Source organism: Danio aesculapii, chromosome 3, assembly GCF_903798145.1.
Source record: "Danio aesculapii chromosome 3, fDanAes4.1, whole genome shotgun sequence".
Lineage (NCBI taxonomy): Eukaryota > Metazoa > Chordata > Actinopteri > Cypriniformes > Danionidae > Danio > Danio aesculapii.
This window is the reverse complement of record NC_079437.1, coordinates 40,067,355-40,094,250: the sequence shown is the minus strand read 5'-3', so window position 1 is coordinate 40,094,250 and position 26,896 is coordinate 40,067,355. Positions and strand designations below refer to the sequence as shown.

Genomic DNA, 26,896 nt, shown 5'->3' with positions numbered 1-26,896 from the left:
TGTAAGTTACAGAACTCAAAACTTTCTCATGAGTTGTAAAACGGCCTTAAATAAATTAAATCTGCCTAAATGACAGGTTGTGGAAAGTGCCATGTTATTATGTAAAAGTTTGGCTAAACTCCTCCTCCACAAAAGATGATTCACACCTGCTTCTACTTCACTGCCTGTTTAGCTCCGTCTACTTATTCTTACAAAAGTGGGTAAATAACATGAAGCAAATGCTGAAACCTTTTGCACAAACTGTTTGGGATTTTTTTTTTTTTGGCACGCAAGTTCAGGTTAAATTTGAGCAAATTAAAAAGTTCTCAAGAAGGTGGGTTGGTTTTGATCAGGTTTCATCATCATGGTAACTTGCGCTACATGGCTACCCCAGTTTTTATTCTGGGTTAGTGATCGCAAACCAAACCTAGACCAACCAGCTGAGAAAATTGACATGTCACTTTTTTCTTTGCTCTATTGTTTTTATCAATGCTTGTAATTTTTTTATTATATTCTAAGCATCATTCATACACCTATAAAATCATGCCAATGAATCTAATCTAATCAATTATTTCTGAATAGTGCTATTCAACCCATCTGGTGAGATATATATATATATATATATATATATATATATATATATATATATATATATATATATATATATATATATATATATATATTCAATATATATTCAATATATAACACAGAAAAATTAAATATCAAAATATCAGATTTTTCCAATAACATGCAGCCCTAATGCAAATCAGTCATTTATTTGTCAAATTTAGGTTCATAAACAGGTCAAGTGATGTTATTACTAAAAGTTTTATATATTAAAGCAAATGTAAATATCAATATTAAAATGTTTACCACGGCAACAATACCAATCTACTTTCTTGAACTCAGAGTTTGCTCAAACTAAATGTGAACCTGTGTAAAAATCCAAACCTCCTTTGTGCAACAGGCCTTTGGTCCCTACACACACAAACAAATATAAAGACTATTCTGAACACAACACTGTTCAGAGAAACATTCCTTCTGATTGCAACGTCAGTTAATTATAACCTATAATTGACAACTCCATCAAATGTTTCTGAGCGAATTCACAAAAGTCTGGATCACAAGTTTCCTGTTCCTTAATGGCATACAGTAGGGCTGCACAATATATTGTTTCAGCATCGATATCGCAATGTGTGAATATGCAAGTCACATCGCAGGACGTGCAATGTGGAGTCAGGATTATAGTTGACCAGGTAAAACATTTTAAAATGCATGAGAATGTTGTAATTTTTAGTTTAGCCATAATATAGAAAGTGAAGGTGTATGAATTTAAGCAAGTTTAAAGCATTTAGACACAAAGAAAATTATGTTTGTAGCTTTAGCAAAGATTAATAGTATTTAATTGTTTACACAACGAAGATTATATAGCTTTTTGTACATTTGATTATTTTATTTATGTATCATTTGTATATTTGCTCTATTTATCTCCGCTTGCAACTTGTTGATTATATGTTGATATGATACAAATTTTATTTGCACTCACCTACAGAATCATCCCAACCATCTAAAATCATTAAGCTATCGTGAGAAAAATCACATTATAAATTGCAAAAAAACTTAAATATTGCAATGTACATTTTTCACAACATCATGCAGCCCTAGCATACAGTTTACAAGAGAATGGAGATGGGGGTGAGTGTTTTTTTTTTATTATTATGAAAAAGGTACTTAAGTCCACTTGTACATCATTGACAAAAGACTGTAGATTAACAGTAATGATACTGTAAATAATGTTTAGGTTTGTTTGCTTCGTAAGAGCTCATACTGTTAAGAGTCATAGTAATTAATTTAGTTTCGCCTTTAGTGCTGACAGCCATAGACCTGCATTCTATGAATGACCAAGACCACTCACTCACATTCCTTCAGCTTAGTTTCTGCTTTATCAGGCGTCATCATATGTTTCGGTAGAGGATGCCCTTCCTGCCGCAACCCAGCCCTAATAGAAAGTGCAATAAATCATGCAACCCCCAGTGCTGGGACACACCCAGACACTCTCTTAATCACACATACATTATGGCCAATTTGGTTTATCCAATTCACCTATACCGCATGTCTTTGGACTGTGGGGGAAACTGGAAAACTCTGAGGAAATCTAAATGAACATGGGGAGAACATGCAAACACTGGGGTAAATTTGGATTTATATTTGCACATTCAGACTTAATCGACTTAATCGCTCTATTTGAATATAATTTATAATGTTAGATAAATCGTGATGATTTTGCAGTGAGAGTGCATCTCCAATAAAATCTAATAAACAATCTATAAATTTCCCCGACACATTTTCGTTGTGGTATGTGCTATTTGCAGTGCGTTTCTGTATTTGCACGTTGTAAGTATTTTTATGCATAACAATCTATAAATACAATCAAGAAAGAACAAAAATAAAGTGTTTAAACATTTGCCCAGTCTAACAGTATTCAAGCACAGTAACTAAATAATAAAAAATAATTAAATAAAATAAATCCTTATTAAAGTCACAAGTGGTGCAATTTCTTATGCCTGAATGTTTTTAAAGTCCTTAGACAATTACAGGCATCAAATGATGAATTATAATACAAACTCAACATAGCATGTCCTGTGATTGACTATTGCGAATTATGACATTGCAATATCATTGCTGAAACGATATATTGTGCAGCCCTATATCAAAGTACAACATTGTTCACAGTCAATTAAATAGTGCTAATGTTGTTTTGAAGTCATACTTGCATGGTATTTGTGACCGAATATTCAAAGTAGTGTGGTAAACAATATAGAAACTGTGTCACAAGTTGGCAATGAACGAATGCGTGAATGTAAGAACCAACTTTAGCTCAATCAACACAACCTATTGATAAAGATGCTCCGATTGATCGACTGAAGCTCGGTTTCGGCCGATAATTACATTTCATGACACAATCGGTACTCGCTAATCTGGCCAATCTCATGAACCGGTCACAGGTGTTTGTTTAGGAGTTTACAAGCAGAGGAAAACGCACGGGCACTCCCATAGATTATACATAGCTTACAGCAGCTACAACATGTGAGGAGGTAAATGATGTATGGGGCTGTGAGCTATCGATGCGTTCAAGTCATAGCAGCTGAAATATATACAGATGCGGTGTGAGCCGTTTATACAGTCTACTGACTGTTTAAATATGGAGCCAGATCAGTCTTAAAAATAATACATTTACAAAATAAAAATCATACATCCACAACACAAATCACATTTACAAAATCCAATTTGTAAGTTCAAAACATGATTCAAAAATACACAAATTAAATTCGAAAATTCAAAAAAAGATGAAAAAAATACACAAATTAAATTTGTAAATATAAAAACGATAAAAAATATGCAAAATCAATTTGTAAATTCAAAACATGATTCAAAAATACACACATCTATTTCACTCATTCATTCATTTTCTTTTCGGCTTAGTCCCTTTAATAATTCTGGGTCACCACAGCGGAATGAACCGCTAACTTATCCAGCATATGCTTTACGCAGCGGATGCCCTTCCAGCTGCAACCCATCTCTGGGAAACATCCATACACACTCAAACACTACGGACAATTTAGCCTACCCAATTCACCTATAGCGCATGTCTTTGGACTGTGGGAGAAACCGGAGCACCCAGAGGAAACCCACACGAACGAAGGGAGAACATGCAAACTCCACACAGAAACGCCAACTGACCCAGCCGAGCTCGAACCAGCGACCTTCTTGCTGTGAGGCGACAGCACTACCTACTGCACCACTACGTCGCCCAAAAATCTATTTCATTTGGTGAAAATATTCATGAATTTTTATATGTGAATTCACGAATTGTGTTTAAATTTACAAATTGGATTTTGTAAATGTGAACTGTGCTGTGCATGTATGACTTTTATTTTGTAAATGTATTAGTTTTGAGACTGATCTGGCTCCATATTTTTACAGTGCAAAGCTGCTTCTGGCCATGACATGTTCTAACCTTATAACCACACCTAAATGGTTATAAGAGTCGTGTTTAAGCTATTACATGCAGCATCCTTAATCTATTTTCTTAGGTAAGGTGACATCCACTCTTAAGGTTCATAGTTGGAGGGAAAATGTGCTAAATGCATCATAAAGCTTGAAGCATTAGAATTGGTACACGGTATCGGCCGATCACCATGCCAAGGAATCAGTACTCGGTATCGGCTGCAAAAATCCTGATCGGAGCATCCCTACTTATTGAGGTAAAGTTGGTATTATATTTACACATTCTGATTTTCTCTTTATTAATATAATTTCAGAAAAGTACTCTTAGCAAATTATAAATAGGGAAATTATATTATCAGCCAATGACTATCAAAGTACAACATTGTTCAAATAAATAGTGCTAATGTTGTTTTGAAGTCATACTTTCATGTGATTTCAGACCATATATAATACCAACTTTACCTCAACATGCGATACCTTAACCTTCTTTAAAACTTGAATGAAGAAAAGCAAATCTTGGATAGCCTGAGGATTAGTTAATGAACAGAAAAGTTTCATTATCGGGTGAACTATCCTCCTTATTATGCACTTATATCGAACATCTCAATATGTAGTTTCTAAACATGACCAACATTTTAAGCATCCTAGCGATATTTTTTATTTAAAGTTGTTTTGAAGTCATACTTGCATGGTATTTGTGACCGAATATTCAAGATAGCATGGTAAACAATATAGAGGCCGTGTCACAAGTGTCACTAAACGAATGTGTGAATATACGATCAACTTCTCAATCTCAATCAATGCAACTCTCAAGCTAAATCAACGCAACTTATTAAGTTAAAATTGGTTTTATATCCACACATTCAGACTTTCTCCTTAATAATATAATTTCAGAAAGGTATTCTTTGCAAATTCTAAATAGGGAAATCTTATTAGCAGCCAATGGCTATCAAAGTACAACATTGTTCACAGTCCAATAAATAGTGCTAATGTTGTTTGGAAGTCATACTTGCATGTGATTTTAGACCGAATATTCAAAGTACCATGCTAAACAATATAGGGATCATGTCACTAGCTGTCACTGAATTAATGTGCGAATATAAAACCAACTTTACCTCAATATGCGATACCTCAACCTTCTTTAAAACTCGAAAGAAGAAAAGCGAATCACCTACATCTTAGATAGCCTGAGAGTTAGTAAATTAACAGAAAAGTTTTATTTTCTGGTGAACTATCCCTTTTATTATGCACTTATATAGAACATCTCATTTTCAAATATGTAGTTTCCAAATATTACTAAAATTTTAAGCATCCTAGCGATTTTTTTAATTTAATGTTTTTTTGAAGTCATGCTTGCATGTGATTTCAGACCGAATATTCAGAGTAACGTTACCATGGTAAACACTATAGGAAGCATGTCACAAGCTGTCACTGAATGAATGTGCGAATATAAAACCAACTTTACCTCACCCTTGTTTAAAACTCGAATGAAGAAAAACAAATCATCTACATCTTAGCCTGAGGGTTAGTAAATAAACAAAAGTTTCATTTTCTGGTGAATTATCCCTTTAATTATAAACATATATCGAACATTTCCCAATATGTAGTTCCCAGACATGACTAACATTTTAAGCATCCTAGAATGACATACTCAAACCACATCTTCAAAACTGGCTTGAGCTTATATAACGTTACAGCACAGGAATTTGAAAGCTGAAAGTAAAAGAGTTGATGTCCTTTATCAATAAAGGGGTTTGTTTTTTAAAAACCAGCGCTGTCCGTAAATTTCTCTCTACGCAGCCATTTAAATGAACTTTCCTGTCTTGTTTATCTATGGTGTTTGAGTTCCGCTGAGCCCAAAACCAGGCAAGCATGCTTTCTAAGTAGTCAGCACACTATGTTTTGAAACAATCAGTTAATTCCAGTAGATTGCCAGCCGAGACTAGCTCGTTTTGCGCTGAGGATTTGATCAGGCGTTTGTCTAACTCATTTCAAACGAAGACGTCGCTGAAGTAGTAAGTTGTACCTAAGGACAGAAGAAACAAGCAAATCAACACTCGCTAAACTCCCTAGCCAGGCTCAGCTAGCTGTTTGGCGTTAACCCTCCTCGCCAGCTGACATCACTTAAACAAGACAGATTTACTCTCTCAGCCGGGTATTTCGCCTCAGCTGAAGGGCGAGGATAAACAAGCACCTATACGACTTCAACAGACGAAGACTGTTTCAAGAATCTCACGTACCTCTCAGTCACAATATCCAGCACATCGACAGCGTTTGATCGCCGGATATCGACACAAACGGCCAAAACAAGCCAGTGTGACGTCAGACGCAAATGCGCAAGGAGGAACTGTAGGTGATCGGGGGTTGTAGTTCTTTACCTTCATCCGTTGTTCATATGGTGTGTGTGCCCTCTAGATGTCTCTGTTTTCCGTCATTACTGTGTTTAAAATGACACTGGCAATCTGGACTACTGTTTAAATATCTCAATTGATGATTAAAGTACACATGGAATCAAAACTAACTGTATTGATTTTGTTAGCTTGCATTGTTAGTTCTGTGGTAAATATTTCAACCGTGCATGTCATTAGGAGAAAAAAAAATAGTTTGCTCTTCTAATCTAAAATTGAAATCTGAAAATGCAATTCCTGTTTGTTTTCAGTTAAATTCTCAGTTTGGGTCTGTCTGAGGTATAGACCCTTTTCACATGACGTCACGCGGTTTCCGCTTTCACTCCACGCAGTGTATGGTAACTTCCGCGTACAGAGAAATCCCCACAGAACTCACACAGTCAGCTGTATGTTTACTACAGAAACGGTTAGACTGTGACAAAGGCTGTTTTCTGTTGTCTGCATTCAAGGTGAGACATCTGACATCTAAAAAACTTAGGCTACTGATCATCCAGATTTCTGCTTGAACCAAGAAAATGGGACTTTAAACAGAGTCTATAGCTTTGTGTTGCTGTCTTTACTACAGATGACGTTGGTATGGACTTGTCAGTATTTGTCAAATACAGATTTCAGATGTTTTCATGGGTGCTACACATTTTTTATGTCAGAATTACTTTTATTTATTTATTTATTTTATTTTATTTTATTTTTTATGTCCTGAAGAATAAATAATTAATAACACTGGGGATGTTTTACAGTGGCTGTTTACAGTAGACAGCTGATTCACAAACACATATTATTCACTTTCTACTGCTCAGTTCTCTGCCATTTTTTTCTATATAAGTATTTTATTCATGTATTACATATATAAATTTTTAACTCATATTTAACTCAATAATGTCATTCATTCTGTCTAACGTTAGTTATCCGTGCTGCTGTTCTATTGGAATTTTCATTCCAAAATGGCCGCCGTGTGACACTTGAGGCAGTGAGCTTAGAATGACCAAAAGGTAATAGAACGTTCCTTTGCAACAGCAGCGCCCAACGACAGCCCCGGATTCCGCCATTTTGGAGTGAAAGCGATCAGCTGTCCATTGGATCTTATTGCTGTCATGATGGCAAGCAGCTACTTTGTTTTTTATTTATGTATTTATAAATTGCATTAAAGCTGAGATACAAACTGAAAGACGACAATACAACACTTACTATCACAATCATCAGCCCTTTTAATAATTTATTTTACAGACTTATAATATGCTGTTGTTCTATTGATGTTTTCATTCCAAAATGGCCGCTGCGCCATCTAGTGGCTGTTTCCCAAATTGCACTAGAGTGCCTCCTCTTGGTGATTCTATGCTCTTTGCTAGCAGTATCTAGTGGCTGTTTCCCAAACAACAACAGAGTGTTGCCTCTTGGTTATGCTCTTTGGCGGGGCTACCATATTTAACCACGCCCCCTTCCAACTGTCAGTTTTGACATCATTATGACAACAAACAGAAATGGTGAACAGATGGTGTCTGTAGTTGCTGCTAGATTAGATATGGTTGTGGCCAGAAATTAACGAAAATTATTTATATTATTTATTAAATTTCCTATTAATTGTGTTTTATTAACATCTACCCCCACCCCAACCCTAAACCCAATCATCACAGTAACGTAAAAACAGTAGTTGTACTGAGTATTATTTATGTTATTTATTAAACTACCTCATAAATTGTATTTTATAACGTTACCGTTAACGTTTTATAATATTTTATACCCTACCCATGAACACAGTACTGTAAAATATTAATTATTGTTATACAGTGTCATGAAAAATGTGGCTATATTGATGCGCATATCACACTTCCGGCCGGCCGTGTATCCTATCTAGACTTTACCAGTGTCTGTTAGGTTGTAATAACCATTGGTAATAACTTTCCCCAAACCCTTTTTCCGAATGAAACGCCTACTTTACTACATCCAATCAGTGCAGTAGAAAAAACAAGCCACGCCCACTGTTTTCTCATTTAATATTCTGTTTCTCTAAGAATTGCATCACAATATGGAAAAAAAGGTCGCAGTTTTCAATATGTGGACTTTAAATGGCAGATTGTTTCAAAATATAAACTTTTTTAAAAAATTACTTAGACTCAATGCACATATAGACCTAAGATTATTACTTCATGAAGACAATTTAACATGTAATATTTCAAACTACAGTTTTGACTGTATATTAATTTTATTATTATTTGTTGTTGTTTTAAACGATTTAATGCATAATGCAATGTTTTGAACAATGAACGAAGTCATTCATTTCGCTTTAAATATTAGTTCTGTGACCATTACAATATTGAGGCGCAGGTGGTGCTGTTATGCTTCATCCTGCTTTCTAATTTAGAGGTAAGCTTAACATTACGCTAAATGTAAACAAGGTAAAATATTTCTGGGAATAGCACAATGGCAAAAAACGCAAAGTGGACAGAGAATATCGACAATTTCAACCAAGGTGGGTAACAGAATATTTATTTAAATATTTATTCATATATTACAAGTGTCCTTTGAAGCAAAATAATCGAAATAATACAATTTATTACCATTTATTTTTTATATAGGCTACCATTTATCTATAATAGCCCACTAATAAATATATTGCTTTTATTTTTTTTCCTCTGAAATCCACAAGTTCAGAAGGCATTGACAGTTGGCATTGATCATTTCATGATTAGGTTGCCTTTTTAAAGCTAAAAGAATAAGTTGAATAATACAATATCAGAAGCCATCTGTTGCTTGTTACAATGTGGTATATCAGTTGTTGGCTTTTTGTTTTATTATCAGTTTTTCTGAATCTGAAATAGTTTTTAAAGTAGACTACTGTTCTATGCTAGCCTACTGTACTGGGTTAGAGACCTTCATGTTTGGATAGAGATAAAAGCTGCTGTGACACAAATGTGGCCCAAAATAAAATTAAATGTAAAACCTTGCTATTTTGATAAATGTGGTTTAATGAAGTGTAAGAGATGTTATACAGTTGTTAATACACTTTTATTTTCTCCAACAAATAATTTTTTTTAATGTGCATGTACGCCCCCTGACTTTATTCACAACACTCAGTGCGGCCCTTACCAACTTTGGATTTGACACCCCTGGTTCAGAATAAGGGGCCTAAGACTTACAATGTTAAGAAGTCTGCTTAAGCATGGTACTGTTCTGTATGCACCAGCTTTTATACAGTTTTCATGGTCATGAGCAAAAATGTGCCTTCTAAATTAGAGGATATACTTATTACTGTTTCTGCAATGGTGACCATACACTTAATGAAATTGTTAAACAACTCAAAAATCTTAAAGAAATCCCTTAGTTCTCTAAAGCAAAGTAGATAATCCTCTAAGCAACACACTTCTATATTCATAGCATACTTGTGTTAAGCTTAATTAAGCATTTGTTTTTCAGAATTTGGGCAGTTCAGCAGGGTCTCTCTTCCAGGGCCATAGCTCCTAGTTGGTGATGAACATCCTCCCTTTGCAGATAAGTTTCCCAAGCCTCCTCCAGTCTTCGGTTGTAATAATTGGCTAGGAGTGTCACCTGAAGCATGTCCTCCTTTATAAAACTGAGCTTCAGTAATTCGTCCTTGGCCTTTCCAATCTCTTTGTCAAAGACGTCTCTGTCGCCTCTTATGTTTCTTCTCATTTCTAATAGCTGTTTTTGCAAACAATTTCGGAATATGTTAGCAATTTTTGGCGTCTTTTATAATTAATATCATTAAACTATCCAGACACCACAACATGAATGAAGAAGATGTGTGTCAAATATGTCAAAACAGCCCGATGTGTAATTTTATGATGATAAATACTCAAACATACCCATTTTATCCACATATTGATGCCAGTGTATCTTACTGAAACCAGTGGAGAACACATCAAAAAGAAAAAAATTAGTGAATTGCAGTGTTTAGAAATTTATAAATAATTTAAAGCTTTATAAATAATAAAGCTTTAAATAAAAAATGTAATTACAGATTTATTATCATAAAAATAAAGAGTTACCCAAAACCATGATATACAGATATAGGTCCATAAATATTTGGACATCAACACAATTCTAACATTTTTGGTTCGATACAACAACACAATGGATTTGAAATTAAATTATTTTTGGAGCCTTAACAAGTGGGAGGCACATGCGCAAACTGTTGTAATTTCTACAGTGTTCACCTGAATTCAATGTAAATACCCTATATATATATATATATATATATATATATATATATATATATATATATATATATATATATATATATATATATATATATATAATTTTTTTATTGATTAATAAATTTTTGCTAGGCATGAACCCTGATATCAAAACAACAACAACAATAATAACAATAATAATAATAATGATGATGTTGATGACGATGATGTTGATGAAAATAATAATAATAAATTAAACACAAATACAATGCATAAACACAAAAAAGAGTGATGGAATAAGCATATGTCCTAAACCCTTGAATGACGAGGTCCGAGAAGACGTTAATAGTATTAACATCCGTCGTAACCATATATGGTTCACCCCTGCCTAGATCGTGTGTGCTGGATTGTGTGTGCTAAAACGTGTGTGTCTGCGGGTCTGCAACTGGATATTACTGCCTGTTACAGCAAATAAACAGCAGTCAGTGATAAAGACAGACACGGATGAACCTGAAATCCAGATATTTATTCAAAAATACCAAGTAAGTTTATTTGATGTACTTGTGGTGGAGTTTATTCAAGCCTTTCTGAAATGATGAGTCTCACACAAATGTGGTTTGCAGTACACACACATATATATCCGTGTTTACTGACACCATGTGGCCATGGTGATTATAGCAGTTAAGGATTAGATAGTGATTTTACGGTCTTTATTACAAACATGCTCTGTTTCCATAAGTTTTTAAATGTATAAAACTTATAGAAATCACAGAGTTGTAACATTTTAATCCCAGTTTGTTTGCAAAAACAAAATGTTCTGTGGACATGTGTATACATGTTATTATAGACACATGGCAGCTGTCAATTAATTCGGTGGGTGGGGAAAACTGCACCCTTGCATCTCGTTGTGGTGGGCCTCAAAATCACTAGGATTTGGGTCCTATTTTAAGATCAGGGAATTTTTTAAAAGAGACTTATTGTGTTTATATCACTCCACTATGACAGTGGACACAGTATACCTACACACAGTTCTGTCCAAACAGCTTACAAAAGAGGATTTTCGTCATAGGTGCCCTTTAAGTTCCACACACTCAAGGGCACAATATTTCTAAAAACAACATGCTATTGAATAAATCACATATAAGAAACAAAATAAGGAACTGACGGTTTTGTTTATACATTTTATTAATGGTGTCTGAAAAACAAAACAAAAAAAAGATCCATCAGTCTCTCCAGCAAAATAAATCTTTTTTTCCTAGTGGCACAGATCCAAGTCAAACATAGTGACCAACATCCTTCACTTCATTTGGGGAAAATGGAAAATGTGTTGGTCCTGGGACAGTGGGCAATTCTGCTCAGACACCCTTAGGATGCAATAAACTCTGTTGAAAAAGGTGATGACTGAAATAATGAAGACATTTCAAAGTAGGGCAGTGTAACAGTGGCCATTACTCGCTCTCTATGGAAGAATGAGCTTCACATTTAAACATGGGAACTTCCCAATGTAAACTGCCACCAGGCTCTTTGTTTCTCTAACTGAAAACGAGGAATGCAACACCTGTGGGCTTCAGCTCTCATGCCATAAGTTAAAAGCTGTTCTCATTAATATATATTTTTTTCTTTCAGAATGAACAGTTCCTCAGCAAATGGTTGTGTAAACACATCAGCTATTCATAAATGTCTCATAAAAGTTGGTTTCATGCAGTCAGTCGTCAATCAAATTTAGACTTTACCAGCATCGTAGCAGGAGACTCTGTTGAATTGTCAGTCTCTGAAATCATAAACCTGCAATTCTGACTGCCAAGCCATTAAATATGAAAGCCAGGAGATCTGGTAGCAAACACATTGGATCTCCTGTATCAGACTTTCTTCAAAGTAAGAAATAATGTTTGGCCAGGTTGCTGGCCAAAACACAAAATAACTGAAATGTGTAAAAGAGCTGTGCATGTTCAGTTTCAAAATACAAATGACAAAAACCCATCCATGTCTTTACTGATAAAAAAGAGATTTCCGAGTAAAGTCACACTCGTTAGATTGTTAGAGAAAACTAGTGCTATGCTACGATTGAAACAGTTTGTTGGTTTGTAAGAAGAGTTTTGGATCTCGCTGAAGGGATAGTGTTTTTGTGGGATTGCAAAAATCTGATTTGGAATCAAAAAAGCCAAAGGAATAGTTCACTGGAAAAAATAGCCCATAATTTACTCCAGGAATGCCGTTGAGAAACTCTGGTGTGTATGACTTTCTTCTATATAAGTTTTTTTCTTCCAAAATAAGACAAGTGTTAACCCCTGGGGGTGTATGGGTTATTTCACGACAGATTTTGGAAGCTTCAATAGAAGGGTCGCTATCCAACACCATTATACAGCCTGGAAGAGACAGAATGAGATTTGAACTAACTGTGTTTGTCTGAAAGAAGAAAGGCATATAGGCTTCACTGATTGCATTCCATTGTCCGTCTAGAAAAACAAAAACAGCAAGTAAATTGGGTAACACTTCATTTTGATGGTTTTTGAATATTAGTAGACTGTCTGCTTGATATCTGCTGATACTGCTCCTTCAACAGACATTTAAGCGACTATAAGAAGCATTGCAAGTACAGGTCAACTTACACAACCCCCAACCTAACATTATAATCTAATGAAGTTAGTTGGCATGTAGATGCAATTTAACCTAAATTCAACAAACAGACCATCAAAATAAAATGTAACCTTGAAGGGTTTTTAGGCAAGTTTTTTTTTTTTCAAGATAAACTTAATCTATGGAATTAAGTCATTAAGTATTTGCTTCAGTGAAAGTGACATAGTTGGTCCCACTTTATATTAGGTGGCCCTAACTACTATGCACTTGCATAAAAAAAAAACAAATATAATTTGTGTTCATAATTGAGATGGGGTTAGGGAAAGGTTTAGTGGTATGGGTAGGTTCAAGGGTGAGTTAAGGTGAGTTAAGGGATGATCAACAATGTAGTTACAAATGTTATTACAGAAATTAATTTCATATGTAATCACATGCAGTTATTTAAGCAGTCATAAATGCAATGTAAAAAAGGTGATGAGTCTAAATGCCAGTTGGAATTTATTTATTTGGAGTTTAGTTATTTCACTTCTATGGTGATGAGTTGTTTTCATTGCCTTTAAAATAAAACAACTGAACATGAACATAGGAGCATGAGAAAATATACATTTTAAAAGAATTTCAGAAGGCACTTAGAGGCTTCTTGCATCTTTTGCATCGTTTTCATGTACTGTACTTACACAAGTACATTGTATCAAATGATTAATTATTGTGCAAGTACATATTAGTTAAGGCACTGTAAAAATATCTGTAATTTAACAGTTTTCCGTATTTTGTGATTCATGTTTTTTCACTTTTGAATTGCATTATGGGACTTTGATCTTTCCTAAATAAACTTTTGATGTCAAAAAGTTAGAAAAATTGACTTTTACTAAGATTTTCAATAGTTTAAAGTGATATTTTGTCCAGGTTGGTGTTGTATATTATGGTACAAAAACCTGGTCACACGCTGGCAGTACATTTTCTGTTATTTTACAAACGTAGATCTCTAGATATTATTTCTTAAACTATAAAACATTAATAAAAGTCACTTTATTAAACTGTAGAGTTGACTTTTCAACATCAAAAGTGGACAGAGGAGATCTCATGGAACTCTCATAATGCAATTCACAACCGTAAATAAACAGAAATCACATGTGAATTGCAAAACACAGACATTGTTTACAGTGTACCTAATATAAAGTGGGACCACACATTAGTCATAGACAAAACAGTGAGGCATTAAGACCTCAATGCTTTGTGCACAATACACTATTTTGATAAAAGTCAATGTCACTGCAAGCAGAAAATGAACCCCCAGGTGTCATAAAAGAAAACAAATCAAAAGCAACAATAAAACAGTCTAAATACAACTGGACACACTGAAAAAAGTGTTGCATGCAAAACTGTTGCAAACAATTTATTTGTGCTGAATTTAAACAAACAAATTAAATTGAGCAATGTTCAACTTAATTTGTTTGTTTAAATTCAGCCCAAATAAATTGTTTACAACCACTTAACGTAAAAAAATAGAGTAAATCCAACGAATCATCTTTGAATAATTTTTTTCAGTCCAGATGTGAAAACAAAAGGGAAGGGAACACAGTAAGTATCAGTAAGTAGATGAGTAGGTTTTACTTAATTGTCTTACTCTGGAATTTCCCCGAAAGAATCATTATAGAAGTAACAAACACTGGCAAGTAAAAGTTCAAGATTTAATTTCTACAAACCTGAACTGAGAACTAACAGAACTTTTTATTCCTGCAAACACTAAATGATGTAAATACGTGAATTTTGTTATGTATTTACATCATTGTAGATTCAATTCAAGCAATGTGTTGATTATTTTTATAATATGCTAATGAGAAGATGATCTTTTTTATATTTTACAGATCTAAAACACTTGATCAAATTATTTTTTTATGAAAAAGTTTAATAACATGCATACATTTAAGTCTGTTGATGTCAGTTCTACCTATTGCCACCACTCTAATTATAAGCCAAACATTTCTGTAAGCAATATATCATTTAGTATGAGATGTAAATTGTTTACAATTACAAGACAGCGCACCTTTCCTGAGCAGTAGCCATGACTTTATTATTCCATTGCACAGCAGAAGGAAAAAGTCAAGGAGACGTCCAAGACCAAGATAATGGTAGCCAAACAGAGGTTTCAATTCAATTTTTCTACATACAATTGAACAGCCAGTACACAGTGTGTAACCAACACCAAACCAACACCATCTTATACATTTTCAAATAAGTCAAGAAATGATTTGGAAGAACAGACCAGTAAATAAGAGTCAGTCAGTGTCTAAGAAACTGCTTAACACTGTCCCGACGTGTTTATGGAAAACAGCCTGAAGTGACTTTGAGCATTTGTTTACTGGTGTGAATGTGTATTAGCTGCTGAAAGTGATTTCATGGCTCACTGCTCAGCACTTAGGCACCCATAAACTCAGACCATGAATAAAATACTGCATTCACTGCTATGGAAATTTGTGACCATGCGGATTTAAAGGGATAGTTCATCCTTTACTAATTCCAAACCTGTTTGAGCTTCTTCTGTTGAACACAAAAGAAGATATTCTGAAGAATGATGGGAAACAAACCCACACAGTATTTTTTGTTGTTCGTATTTCAGTGGCTGCAGGTTTTCAACATTCTTCAGAATATCTTCTGTTCAATATAAAAAATAAATCATGAGTACGTCAAGCACATACTGTAATTTTCTTTCTGTTGTTTATATATTATAGAAAATTCACAGAATGACTAAATTGCAATTAAAATAATTAAGAACAAAAAAATGTATGAACTATGCTTTATTAAAGCATATACAAATATAATACAAAAATGATATTACGAGTAATGCGTGATTTTAAATAAACAAACTTAATGTTAAGCTTTAACATATCAACTGCTGTATTGCACATTTACCTCTTTGTTTATGATTGCACACATTTTCCACATCATTTTCAACAGTTAAACACCCTGTTAGTATGTATTATTCTTTATAATGACATCACCGTTTTTCTAAAATCTATATATACTGAACCAGCCTGATCTCACGAGAAAACGTAAGTATTTTACGTTTTGTCAGTTTAGTGGCTAATTCGTACAAATTCGTACGAGTTCAGTCGTACGAAATTGTACGATTTTAAAAAGGAGGCGTGGCACCTAACCCCACCCCTAAACCCAACCGTCATTGGGGGATGAGCAAATCGTACTAGATCGTACGAATTCATACGAATTGGCCACTAAATCAAAAAGTTACGAATTGCCATGAGATTGTGTTGACTGAACTGATCATATATTTTAAGGTTCAAAGATGAAGTGGTTTTCAAGCATGGAAAAATGTATACAAACTGTTAACAATTTCCTGTAGAATCTACAGTAACTTACTGTAAATCAATTACAGCAAAAATACTGTATTTACATTAAGACCACGATTTACCATCGCTGTATATGTATTTACAGAATTGTATGTATCTTTACTGCAAAATATGCAGTCGTTTTCACAATGCACCTAAAATACAGTAAGATACTGTATAACTACAGTTCATATTACATATAAATACAGTTCATATTACAGTTAAATACTGTGTAATTTACAAAAAACGTTAACAGTGCTGCTTAACTTTTCAGTATTACAATGCTCTAATATTTTTCTGAAGAAAAAAAGAAAAAAATGATACGATGGCTTACAAGACACCCACAAACGTGCCATTCAGTGTAAAAATATTTTATTAAATGAAAAGTTTTTTATTAAAGGATTACACTGCAGCCCTAAATGACCAACTAAATGTCCTTTGTAAATCCTTTCTTTCTATCTATCATCAAACCTCTAGGTTTTACCCATTTGTCAGCAAAATTATGCATGATTACTTATTCAGGAGTTATTTTTTTAATACACTGGAAGATAAAATGCGTATTGAATGACAAAAGAATAATATTTTGCCTTTATTTACCCATTTTAGTGTCACTAAAGTTATTGGAAACAACAAGTAGACATGTGTCCTGCATTTTCTATGACTTCTATGTTTATACCATCAATTTAGTACATTTATTTAATGTGGATACTAAAATGGGACATCTTATCTTTGACCCCTGGATGCACCATAAAAATAGACAGTGCTCAGCATAATTGTGTACATTTTGAAAATGAATATTGGAAGTGAATATAGGCAAAGTATTTTGGTGCATTTAAACAAAACAGATTTACTAAACAGATATATTTATTAAAATAATATTTTAGCCACCAAACATAGATATGAGATAATACAATTAAACTCAAGCTAAATATTGCAAAGTAAAAAAATAAATAAAATACATCCTTTGTATTTTTCAATTTCAACTCATTTTTTTGCTTCTCTTGATGTTTCCTCTTTTTAAATTCGTATTTAATATTTCTCTATAACATATAAATCTGGGTGTACTAGTTTTTGGACTGTTATCGTAAGTTTTTTTGTTAGATTAGCTTCAGTACTGACTAATCTAGTGTATATGCACACATATAATATTGTGTAGCTTCCTATTAAAATATTAATTTAAAAGACAGATTTGTGAGGGGTGTACTTGTATATGTTGAACACTGTAAAAAGTGCAAAATAGTCCAAGCATTCATCTCTACAGAAACTCTCCACTGATCATGTGTTTTATGTCTATGAGACATTTAACATACTTCCTACTGTATAAACACCCAAACAAACACAAAACATTAGTTCATGAGTTTCTAATACTTTTTAAAGCTTTACTTTACAACTATGAATTAATGTTTCCAGAATAATTCATGAAGCTTTTTCTGTAGCAACCTAAAAGGTATTATTTAAAAAAAAAAAAGAAATTTGATGACTATTTTGAGATCACTTTTTTGTTAAAATGTATCAAATGTGTGGCAAGAAACACAATCATTTGAGCTTATAATTTGTATTCATGCACTGGTAGTAGTGATTTTATCTATCCTTCTACATTTCAAGTTCGCTTTTGATGTTTGATGAGTGAGAATTTACAATATTGTCTTCTCACTGGTCAATGTTTTTATGCATTCGTTAAAGCTGTTGGCAGATGCTTCTTCCATAATTTGCTCATGATAAGCATTATGGGACGCAGAAAAAATAGATACAATACCAGGCTACATGAGGCTGCTATGTGGTCTGATGAGTGTTTTTGTGTTTCGTCCAAGTAAACATGCTTTGGTCGAGTAAAAAGTAAATGAATAATCAACATAATTACACAACTGCCATATTTGAAGAGATAGATATAAAAAAAAATTACAAATTCTGCCATCATTTACTCAGCCTCATCTTGTTCCAAACCAGCTTCTGTTTTGGTGTTCAGTTGAACACAAAAGAAGATATTTAGAAAAATGTTGGAAACCGGTAACCATTGATGTAAAAAAAAATTGGTTTGGAACAATAAAAGGGGATTAAATTAAGACAGAACTTTCATCCTCATTCGTTCATTTTCCTTCAGCTTAGTCCCTTTATTCATCAGGAGTCGCCACAGCGGAATGAACTGCCAACTTATCCAGCATATGTTTTACACAGCGGATGCCCTTCCAACTGCAACATAGTACTGGTAAACACCCATACACTGTCACATTCACACACACTACGGATTTAATCAATTCACCTATTATAGCGCATGTCTTTGGACTGTGGAGCCAACACAGGGAGAACATGCAAACTCCACACAGAAATGCCTACTGACCAAGCCGGGGCTCGAACCAGCGACCTTCTTGCTGCTAGGCGACAGTGCTAACCACTGAGCCACCATATCACCCCAAACTTTCATCTTTAGGTGAACAAATTAAAAACATCCCGGTGTGCAGTAAGTATCCAAAATGCCATTACGGCGAGTATTAGTCACAGAATTGCAGAACTGTTTGGACCCAAAAGAGACAAAGACCTTTGCGAAGACAGTCTGACTCTCTTCTTAAACTCGATGCTGTTTTTCTGCCTGTCCCTCACATATTCCTGATAATTCCTAGTCAGCAAAGTGTACAAGAAAGGATTGATGCAGCTGTTACTGTACGCCAAACAAGTCACAATGAAGTTAATGTACACCACAGTATAGCTGGAGAGTCCTCTGTGTGCGTAATAGTAGATACTGAGCAACTGCCACAACCAGAAGGGTAAAAAACACGCCCAATAGGTCAGAACTATGGTGAAGATCATATATAATACCTTCTGCTTAGGACACCTCTTAACTTCTCTAGAGGGGAACACTGAGGTTTGAGAAAGCCAGTAAATCCGGGCTAATTTCAGGTAGAGGTAGCCAATGATTAATCCAGGAGCCAAGATGCAGGTGTTGAATAAAACGGTGAGGTACACCCGGTACGCGGTCATCTGCCAGGTCGGGTGGCACATGCGCTTCTCCACTCCATCTTGCACGTCTATCTTGAGGTCAATCAAGATCATGGACGGCAAGGCAAGGATGAAGGAGAAGAGCCACACGAGAACAGTGACCGCGCGCCGGTAACGCCGGGAACGTCCGAAGGTGTCGAGCGGGTTCACGACGGCCAGATATCGCTCCGTGCTCATGACGGTCAGGATGAAGATACTCGCGTGCATGGTGACGAAATCCAGGCTGAACAGAAGGCGGCATCCGACGTCCCCGAAGTACCAGTCTTTCGCAAAATACGTGCAGACCACGAACGGAATGGTGGAGAGGTACAGCAGGTCCGCCAGAGCCAAGTTCACTATGTAGACATACATCGATCCAGTTACGCGCACGGAGGTGTTCACGATGATCAAGGTGTAAACGTTTCCAGTTATGCCCACGAAACACATGATGGTTAAAATTGTGCCGAGTATGGATGTGATTAGCATGTCGTAAGAGGATGCGGGCGCGCGCTCGGCGGGTCCTGTGATTGTTGGTGAGATGTTGGTAAAAGCCGCCGAGATGTTCATCTGATTCCTCAAAGAAAGAGGATCATCTGCTTCCATTTCGAAACAGCTTCACTTCATCCTCGGTGAATTAACTTCATTTTAACTACTGGTAAAAGAGCATTGCTATGAGGCTAACTCTGGCGTTTCATGATATCTCCATTATCCACAACAATCACTTTCATTAGTAAGTTCCGGATGTCACAATAAAAAGTAAATGCACAGCAGCATAAATGGTGTTAAATGAATGTGTCCAAAGTGTGTGCCGCGACCTCACCAGTGCGCTCCAAACTTCTCAGACTGCACGTCCAGACGGAGTGATGGTTTCACCACAGCTTCGCGTTCGTGGGTGGAATCCTCGGCTGTGTTACGCACTGCATTATATATTTACTGGAGCACAATGCGCCTTAAATGATTTTATTCGGAGCGTGAAAGATTCTGGTTGCGCCGTGGCACTGTGCACATTTCACAGATTCATTTTAGTTTTCTGCGTTTTATTTTGTAAAGGAGAAATATGAATTCTGTCTTGCCCTTGAAAAAACAACAACAAAGAGACTAAATTTCATTCATTTTCTTTTCGGCTTATAAATCTGGGAATGAACCGCCAACTTATCCAGCATATGTATTATGCAGCAGATGCCCTTCTAGCCGCAACCCATCTCTGGGAAACATCCATACACATTCACTCTTACTTACACTCTACGGACAATTTAGCCTACCCAATTCACCTGTACCGCATGTGTTTGGACTGTGGGGGAAACCTCGAGGAAACCCACGTGAACACAGGGAGAACATGCAAACTCCACAAAGCTCTCCCAACTCGAACCAGCAACCAACTACCTACTGCGCCACTGCGTCGTCCGAGACTAAATGTGTAATTTCAAGTTAAAGTAATTGTAGTATAAGTGTATTGTGGTAAAGTATATTTATACAGATTACCATAAAATATGAATTATTCACTAAGTATTGAAATGATAACAGGTATAATTCATATTTAAATGTGATAAAAGTAAAATTATGAATGTGAAGGAACTTAAAATGGTAATTATGCTATATACTTTGCTTCAAAAAAGTAAATACTTTTGTAATTCTAACTTTAAAACTAATAAATATCAGAATTTTTGACTTTATTGAATTTAAAATGTTAATTTCCTTTGCACAGTTGAAACAAATTCAGAATTTAGTGTATAATCTTTAAAAATAAAATGACTAATAATATAAAATATTGAAATGTTAAAATATGATTTACTGAAATTTTAAATATTTAACACTTTCCCGTTTAACTGCAGAAGCAGTCATGACAAAACAGTTAAATGACTAAAAAAAGTGTTAATAACAATTAATATTCAATGTAAAGTAAAATGATATTAAATTTGACACATTCTCACACTAGAAGGACAGAGTTGTCATTTTAATGAGTTGATCATTTAAATAAATAATGAGTGTTTATATTAAAATGTAATATTTTTAATTTATTCATTTTTTCCCAGTAGCGCAGAGGGTAGTACGTTCGCCTCACAGCAAGAAGGTTGCTAGTTCAAGCCTGGCTGGGTCAGTTGGCATTTCTGTGTGGAGTTTGCATGTTCTCCCCGTGTTTGCATGGGTTTCCTCCGGGTGCTCCGGTTTCCCCCACAGTCAAAAGACATGCGCTATACATGCGAAGTGTATGTGTGTGAATGCAAGACTGTACGTGTATTTCTCAGTGTTGGGTTGCAGCTTGAAGGGCATCCGCTGTGTAAAACATGTGCTGGATAAGTTGGCGGTTTATTCCGCTGTGGTGACCCCTGATTCATAAAGAGACTAAGCCGAAAAGAAAATTAATGTATGAAACACACACAAAATACTTATGAATGATTAATTCACTAATGACTACAATTATAGTCATTTGCATTGTTATGTGGTTTTGAATTTACATAAGACATTTTTAACTACTCAACCTTTTACTCGTTATGAATAAAATGAGAAATGTTCGAATAAAATCTCTTTTTGAGAATTCTGCTCTTCCGGCTCAACTCCCTTTGAAGAGCGAACTCTTATGGCTCCCAAATGAAGCCTTCACTCTGAGCCTTCTATTTTAGACCAATTAAAAATGCATCAATCGGTTATGAAACTGAGGATATGACAGCATTAGCAGGGCAATACAGGACATGGTTCTCGTCACCAGATAAAATGGCTCATTTCTCTAAATTCTTTGATACATTTGGGATAATGCAAAAACACAATTCATCAAAATATGTAATACTGTGCTAATGTTTTTTATTATTATTTTAATTAAAAAATCTTAAATATTGTGCCTATAAAATCATAGATTTAGTTTTGTAAACTATTGCTTTCCATAAGTATTTAATAGTTAAATTTTAACTATTAAATTTGGATAGTTTAATAAAGTTTATATGTAGTGGGTTATATATTTTGTAGGTCAGACCATATTTTCATAGTTTCTTAATATTCCAGTTAAAGTTTGAAACCTCTGATATAACATTAACTGTCATGCGTGTTTACTTTAAAAAGTCTCAAATGGATTCTCATAAACATCTTAATACACAAACGTCAGCACATCTCTCAGACAACCCTGTTTTCACTTCAGTTAAAAGACTAGTAAATTGCAGGCCATGGATATACAGTGCTCAACATATATAAGTACACCCCTCACAAATCTCTCTTTTAAATTTAGATTTTAATAGGAAGCTATACAATATTATATTGTGTATACTTTAGATTAGTCATTACTGAAGCCAAATCTCAAGCTCATCTAACAAAATAACTTATGATAACGGTCCAAAAACTAGTACAGACAAATTTATATGCTATAGAAAAATATTAAATACAAATTAAAAATCAAAAATCAAAAGAAGCAAAAAAATGTTAAATAGAGTTGAAATTTTGTAGGTTGTAGTTTTTTGCTATATTTTGAATGAATTTAAATGTCTTATCTTTCAATTTCTAAATATATTTGGTGACTAAAATATTATTTTAATAAATATATCTGTTTAATAAATCTGTTTTGTTTAAATGCACCGAAATACATTGCCTATATCCACTGAGAAATGGAGAACAATTATCATTTTCAAAATGGGGTGTACTCAATTATGCTGAGCACTGTAGATTGTGTTGGTCTAATTGAGAGAGTAAGAACACCCAGAGAAATGAACACACATTTCTTTGGATAGCCTTGATTCTCACTCCAATGCCTGTCAATAAGCACACAGAAATATCCTGCTGGCACTGTCAGTGACCGCTACATGAAGACCTGTCATTTCTGTACAATTATCAGCTTTTCAGGAGTCCCGAGCACCTGAATTCATGTGCACGGAGATAACATTATATCAGCAGGGAGCAGACAGCTCGTTTGTCCGATGCACTGAAAATAATCACCCGTCTGCCCTTCAGAGCTCATCGTTCTGCAGAATGCAACATGTCTTGTTTACGAGTAGCCTATGTGTGTTGTTCATGCTGAGACTGAAAGAAAAAAAATCTGATTTACTGTAAAACACTTTGATTGAACCACAGCCACGAGTGCTTCAAAGACGCTTCAGAACATCAGAAAAGCAGCTCTGGCTCTTTTCAAATGCAGAAATACCAGGCATTTCATCAGGAGACAAAATATGTCCTTTCTGAGACTATATGTCAAAGGATGCTTTCAGCACTGAAGGAATTTCAAAGCAACTTCTCTGAGCATTACAGGAAGCATATTCTATGACATGAAACATATAAGGGGATTTCAATGTATTTTCCTGCACTGAATGTTGAGGAATTATCAGTTACAAAGGCAAGAAACCCTTTTTGCAAACTTGCATTGGCCTGGATGACTAAATCATAATCTTATTTCATTGCTAGTGCTGCATTTTTGTCGTATGCTGTATTGATTCCACTGCAGTGGCTGATATAAAGTATCTCTATAATCCACCTTCTCTGTCCTTCTGCTGACACTGAATGGAATATTTCCTCTGCTCTATAACTGTGGCCGTTATTAATTTAATACTTCTTCGAGACAATGTGGAGTACAACAAAGACGCAGTGCAGAGTTACAGTGTAATTAGCAAAATTAGATACGTGACAATGATAATCCTCTTATTGAACCGCCACCAGGGGCGTCACGGTGGCGCAGTGGGTAGCACGATCGCCTCACAGCAAGAAGGTCACTGGTTCGAGCCCAAGCTGTGTCAGTTGACATTTCTGTGTGGAGTTTGCATGTTCTCCTCGTGTTGGTGTGTGTTTGGGTGCTCCACTTTCCTTATAGCTGATGTCTTTCCTTCAGTCCAAAGACATCGGCTATAGGTGAATTGAATAAGCTAGATTGTCTGTAGTGTATGTGTGTGAAAGAGTCGGTATGGGTGTTTCCCAGTAATGGGTTGCAGCTGGAAGGGCATCTGCTGCGTAAAACATATGCTGGATAAGTTGGCGGTTCATTCCATCGTGGTGACCCCTGATTAATAAAGAGACTAAGCCGAAAAGAAAATGAATGAACCGCCACTTTATCATGATGTAGAGGTTCGAGTGCCTGATTGATCCTAGGAGCTGGGAACTGTTGTTGGAGACTAATTTTGGAGGACCATGATGCCACCCAGTATCGTGCAACTGGGGCCTCATCCTGGAGTCAGCCCTGGGGTTGAGGCTTGGATGTGAGTACCTGGTGGCCAGATTATAGTACCCAGACGAGCTCAGCCCAAGGGAAAGACGTGGGACCATCCTCCTGCTGGAGGAGTCATAATGGGCTGGTGAAATGTGGATTAAGCAGTGGTTTAAGGCCAGGGCCATGATGACCCAATCTTTGGATACAAAAACTGGCTCTTGGGACATTGAATGTGACCTCACTGAGAGGGAATGAGCTTGTGTATGGACAGTGCAGACTAGAAATAGTCGGTCTCACCTCCACACACAATTTGGCTCAGGAACTCAACTTCTCAAGATGGGCTGGACTCTTCTACTCTGTAGTTGCCCAAAGTGAGAGGTAGCAGGCTGGTATGGGCTTGCTCTCAGTTCCCCAGCTCAGCCATCATGTATTGGAGTTTTCCGCAGTGACCACGAGGGTTGCCTTTCTGTGCCTATGGGATAGGGAAAGGTCTCTTATTGTAGATTATGCTTACGGGCTAAACAGAAGTGCAGAGCACTCGAACTTCTTGAAATACTTTGAAGGGGTACTAGAAGGTGCTCTGACTGTGGACTCGGTTGTTCAACTGGGGGACTTTAACTCCCACTTAGGCAACAGTGAAATATAGAGAGGCATGATTGGGAGGAACGGCTCAGACTGCTTAATCTGAATCTGAGCTGTGTTCTATCATTCTGCATCCTATGTCTTTGCCAGGGTCCTGGAGAGGAGAACCCAGCCAACAGTAGAATTTTGGATTCAGGAGGAACAATGCAGTTTTCATCTGTGCCAGACTGCGGAGCACTGAACCAGCTCTATACGAGAGATTAAAATCAGCACCTTAAAGTCTGAGGCCATGGTACTCAACTGGAATAAGGTGGTTTGTCATCAGAGTCCTTACCCCAGGTGGACGAGTTCATGTATCTTGGGGTTTTGTTCACAAACGTGGGAAGGTTGGAACATGAAATGGACAGACACATTGGTGCAACTGCAGCAGTAATACTGTCAATGTACAGGTCTGTTGTGGTGAAGAAAGAGCTTAGCCGAAAGGCAAAGCTCTCGAAATTACCGGACAATCTACATTTCTACACTCACCTATGGTCATGAGCTTTAGGTCAAGACCAAAAGAACAAGATCTCAGATATAACCGGATGCAATGAGTTTCCTTTTGCAAGGTGGCAGGGCACTCAGGTGAGGAGCTCTTTTCACCAGGGAGAAACTCAGCATAGAGCCACTCCTCCTTTGCATTGAGAAAAGCTCAATGTAGTTGAGGTGCCTCGGGCATCTGTTTCAGATATCTACTGGATGCTTACCTAGGGAGGTGTTCCAGACTTGTCAGTCCAGGAGGAGACCCAGGGGAAGACCCAGGACCAGTACTGATCTGCCCTATACACGCAAGGTGCATAGGACCTTGACATGTACTACAAACCTAGATTTATTTCTTTGTTTCAATGGATAATCCACATCTTACCACAAAAACATTAAAGAATGATTATATTCATATTTAAACATTTCATTTCAGCTGCCTTTTGTGCATTTATGAGCACTTAACAAAATGGACTGCTTTTGCACTTAATGTGCAGACCACACACAGGATTGTAAGGACACATGAAATTTTTGGAATATCACAGAATTACTACACTTCGCATATTTTATTTCTCAAGGGTGTTTAACAAACTGTAACTCATTTGCCTTAAAATGACATTATCAATGCATTAAGTGACAAATTAACTCCCCTATAAAAGAACAGAGGCTCCAGATTTCTTCATTTCCACAAGCTGCTGATCGGTTCAGAAAGCTCATTGAATCAATTCATATGTATTTTAATTTCTGTCTACATCATCATGCATCTGAAACACTTCCTTAAATATGTTTGGATGTCAGGACCTTCTTAAAATAACCGAGTAATTTTATATTGCATCTTCTATAGACTGAAGAAGATCTCTTGTGCTCTTAAGTTGTCTGAGCCCATGAGGAGAGATTTCCACAGTTCCTCTGCCAAACCCAAGCTCTGGTCTTCATCAGCCTGACGCTTCCAGCAAAGATCTGCATTGATCTCATTACAGAAACTCAAGCAATAATCTGGAGAAACACCTACACTTATGTGAGAGTCATCGATTTCTGGCTCAAGTTTTAACTCTCAGATTTAGGACTCGGGTCTTTATAACATCTCTTCATATAGTCTTATTACTGCTCTTCTGTCTGCTAAGTTTTCTCCATGAATTTCATTTCAAATTATGCTTTCAGGAAACTGCCTGGCAGGGAAGAACTCCAAGGACATTGCAGGTGATTTTATTTGCCTTGATTTTCCAGACATTTTTA

The 26,896-nt window shown here is 35.8% G+C and overlaps 2 protein-coding genes across 2 annotated transcripts in view; both read right to left on the bottom strand.

The window, feature by feature from the left end:
* The window catches only part of rnf216 (ring finger protein 216), a 61,803-nt gene extending 55,490 nt beyond the window's left edge, over nt 1–6,313 (bottom strand). The window contains exon 1 of the mRNA XM_056453971.1: nt 6,228–6,313. The gene's annotated coding sequence lies outside the window, so the exon portion shown is untranslated. The remainder of the gene's footprint in view (nt 1–6,227) is intronic.
* Nucleotides 6,314–18,963: 12,650 nt separating this feature from the next.
* Nucleotides 18,964–20,113, bottom strand: uts2r5 (urotensin-2 receptor 5). The gene has a single exon (XM_056451776.1). The coding sequence runs from the start codon at nt 20,044–20,046 to the stop codon at nt 18,964–18,966; it is 1,083 nt and encodes a 360-aa protein (XP_056307751.1). The 5' UTR covers nt 20,047–20,113.
* Between the last annotated feature and the right edge of the window lie 6,783 nt (nt 20,114–26,896).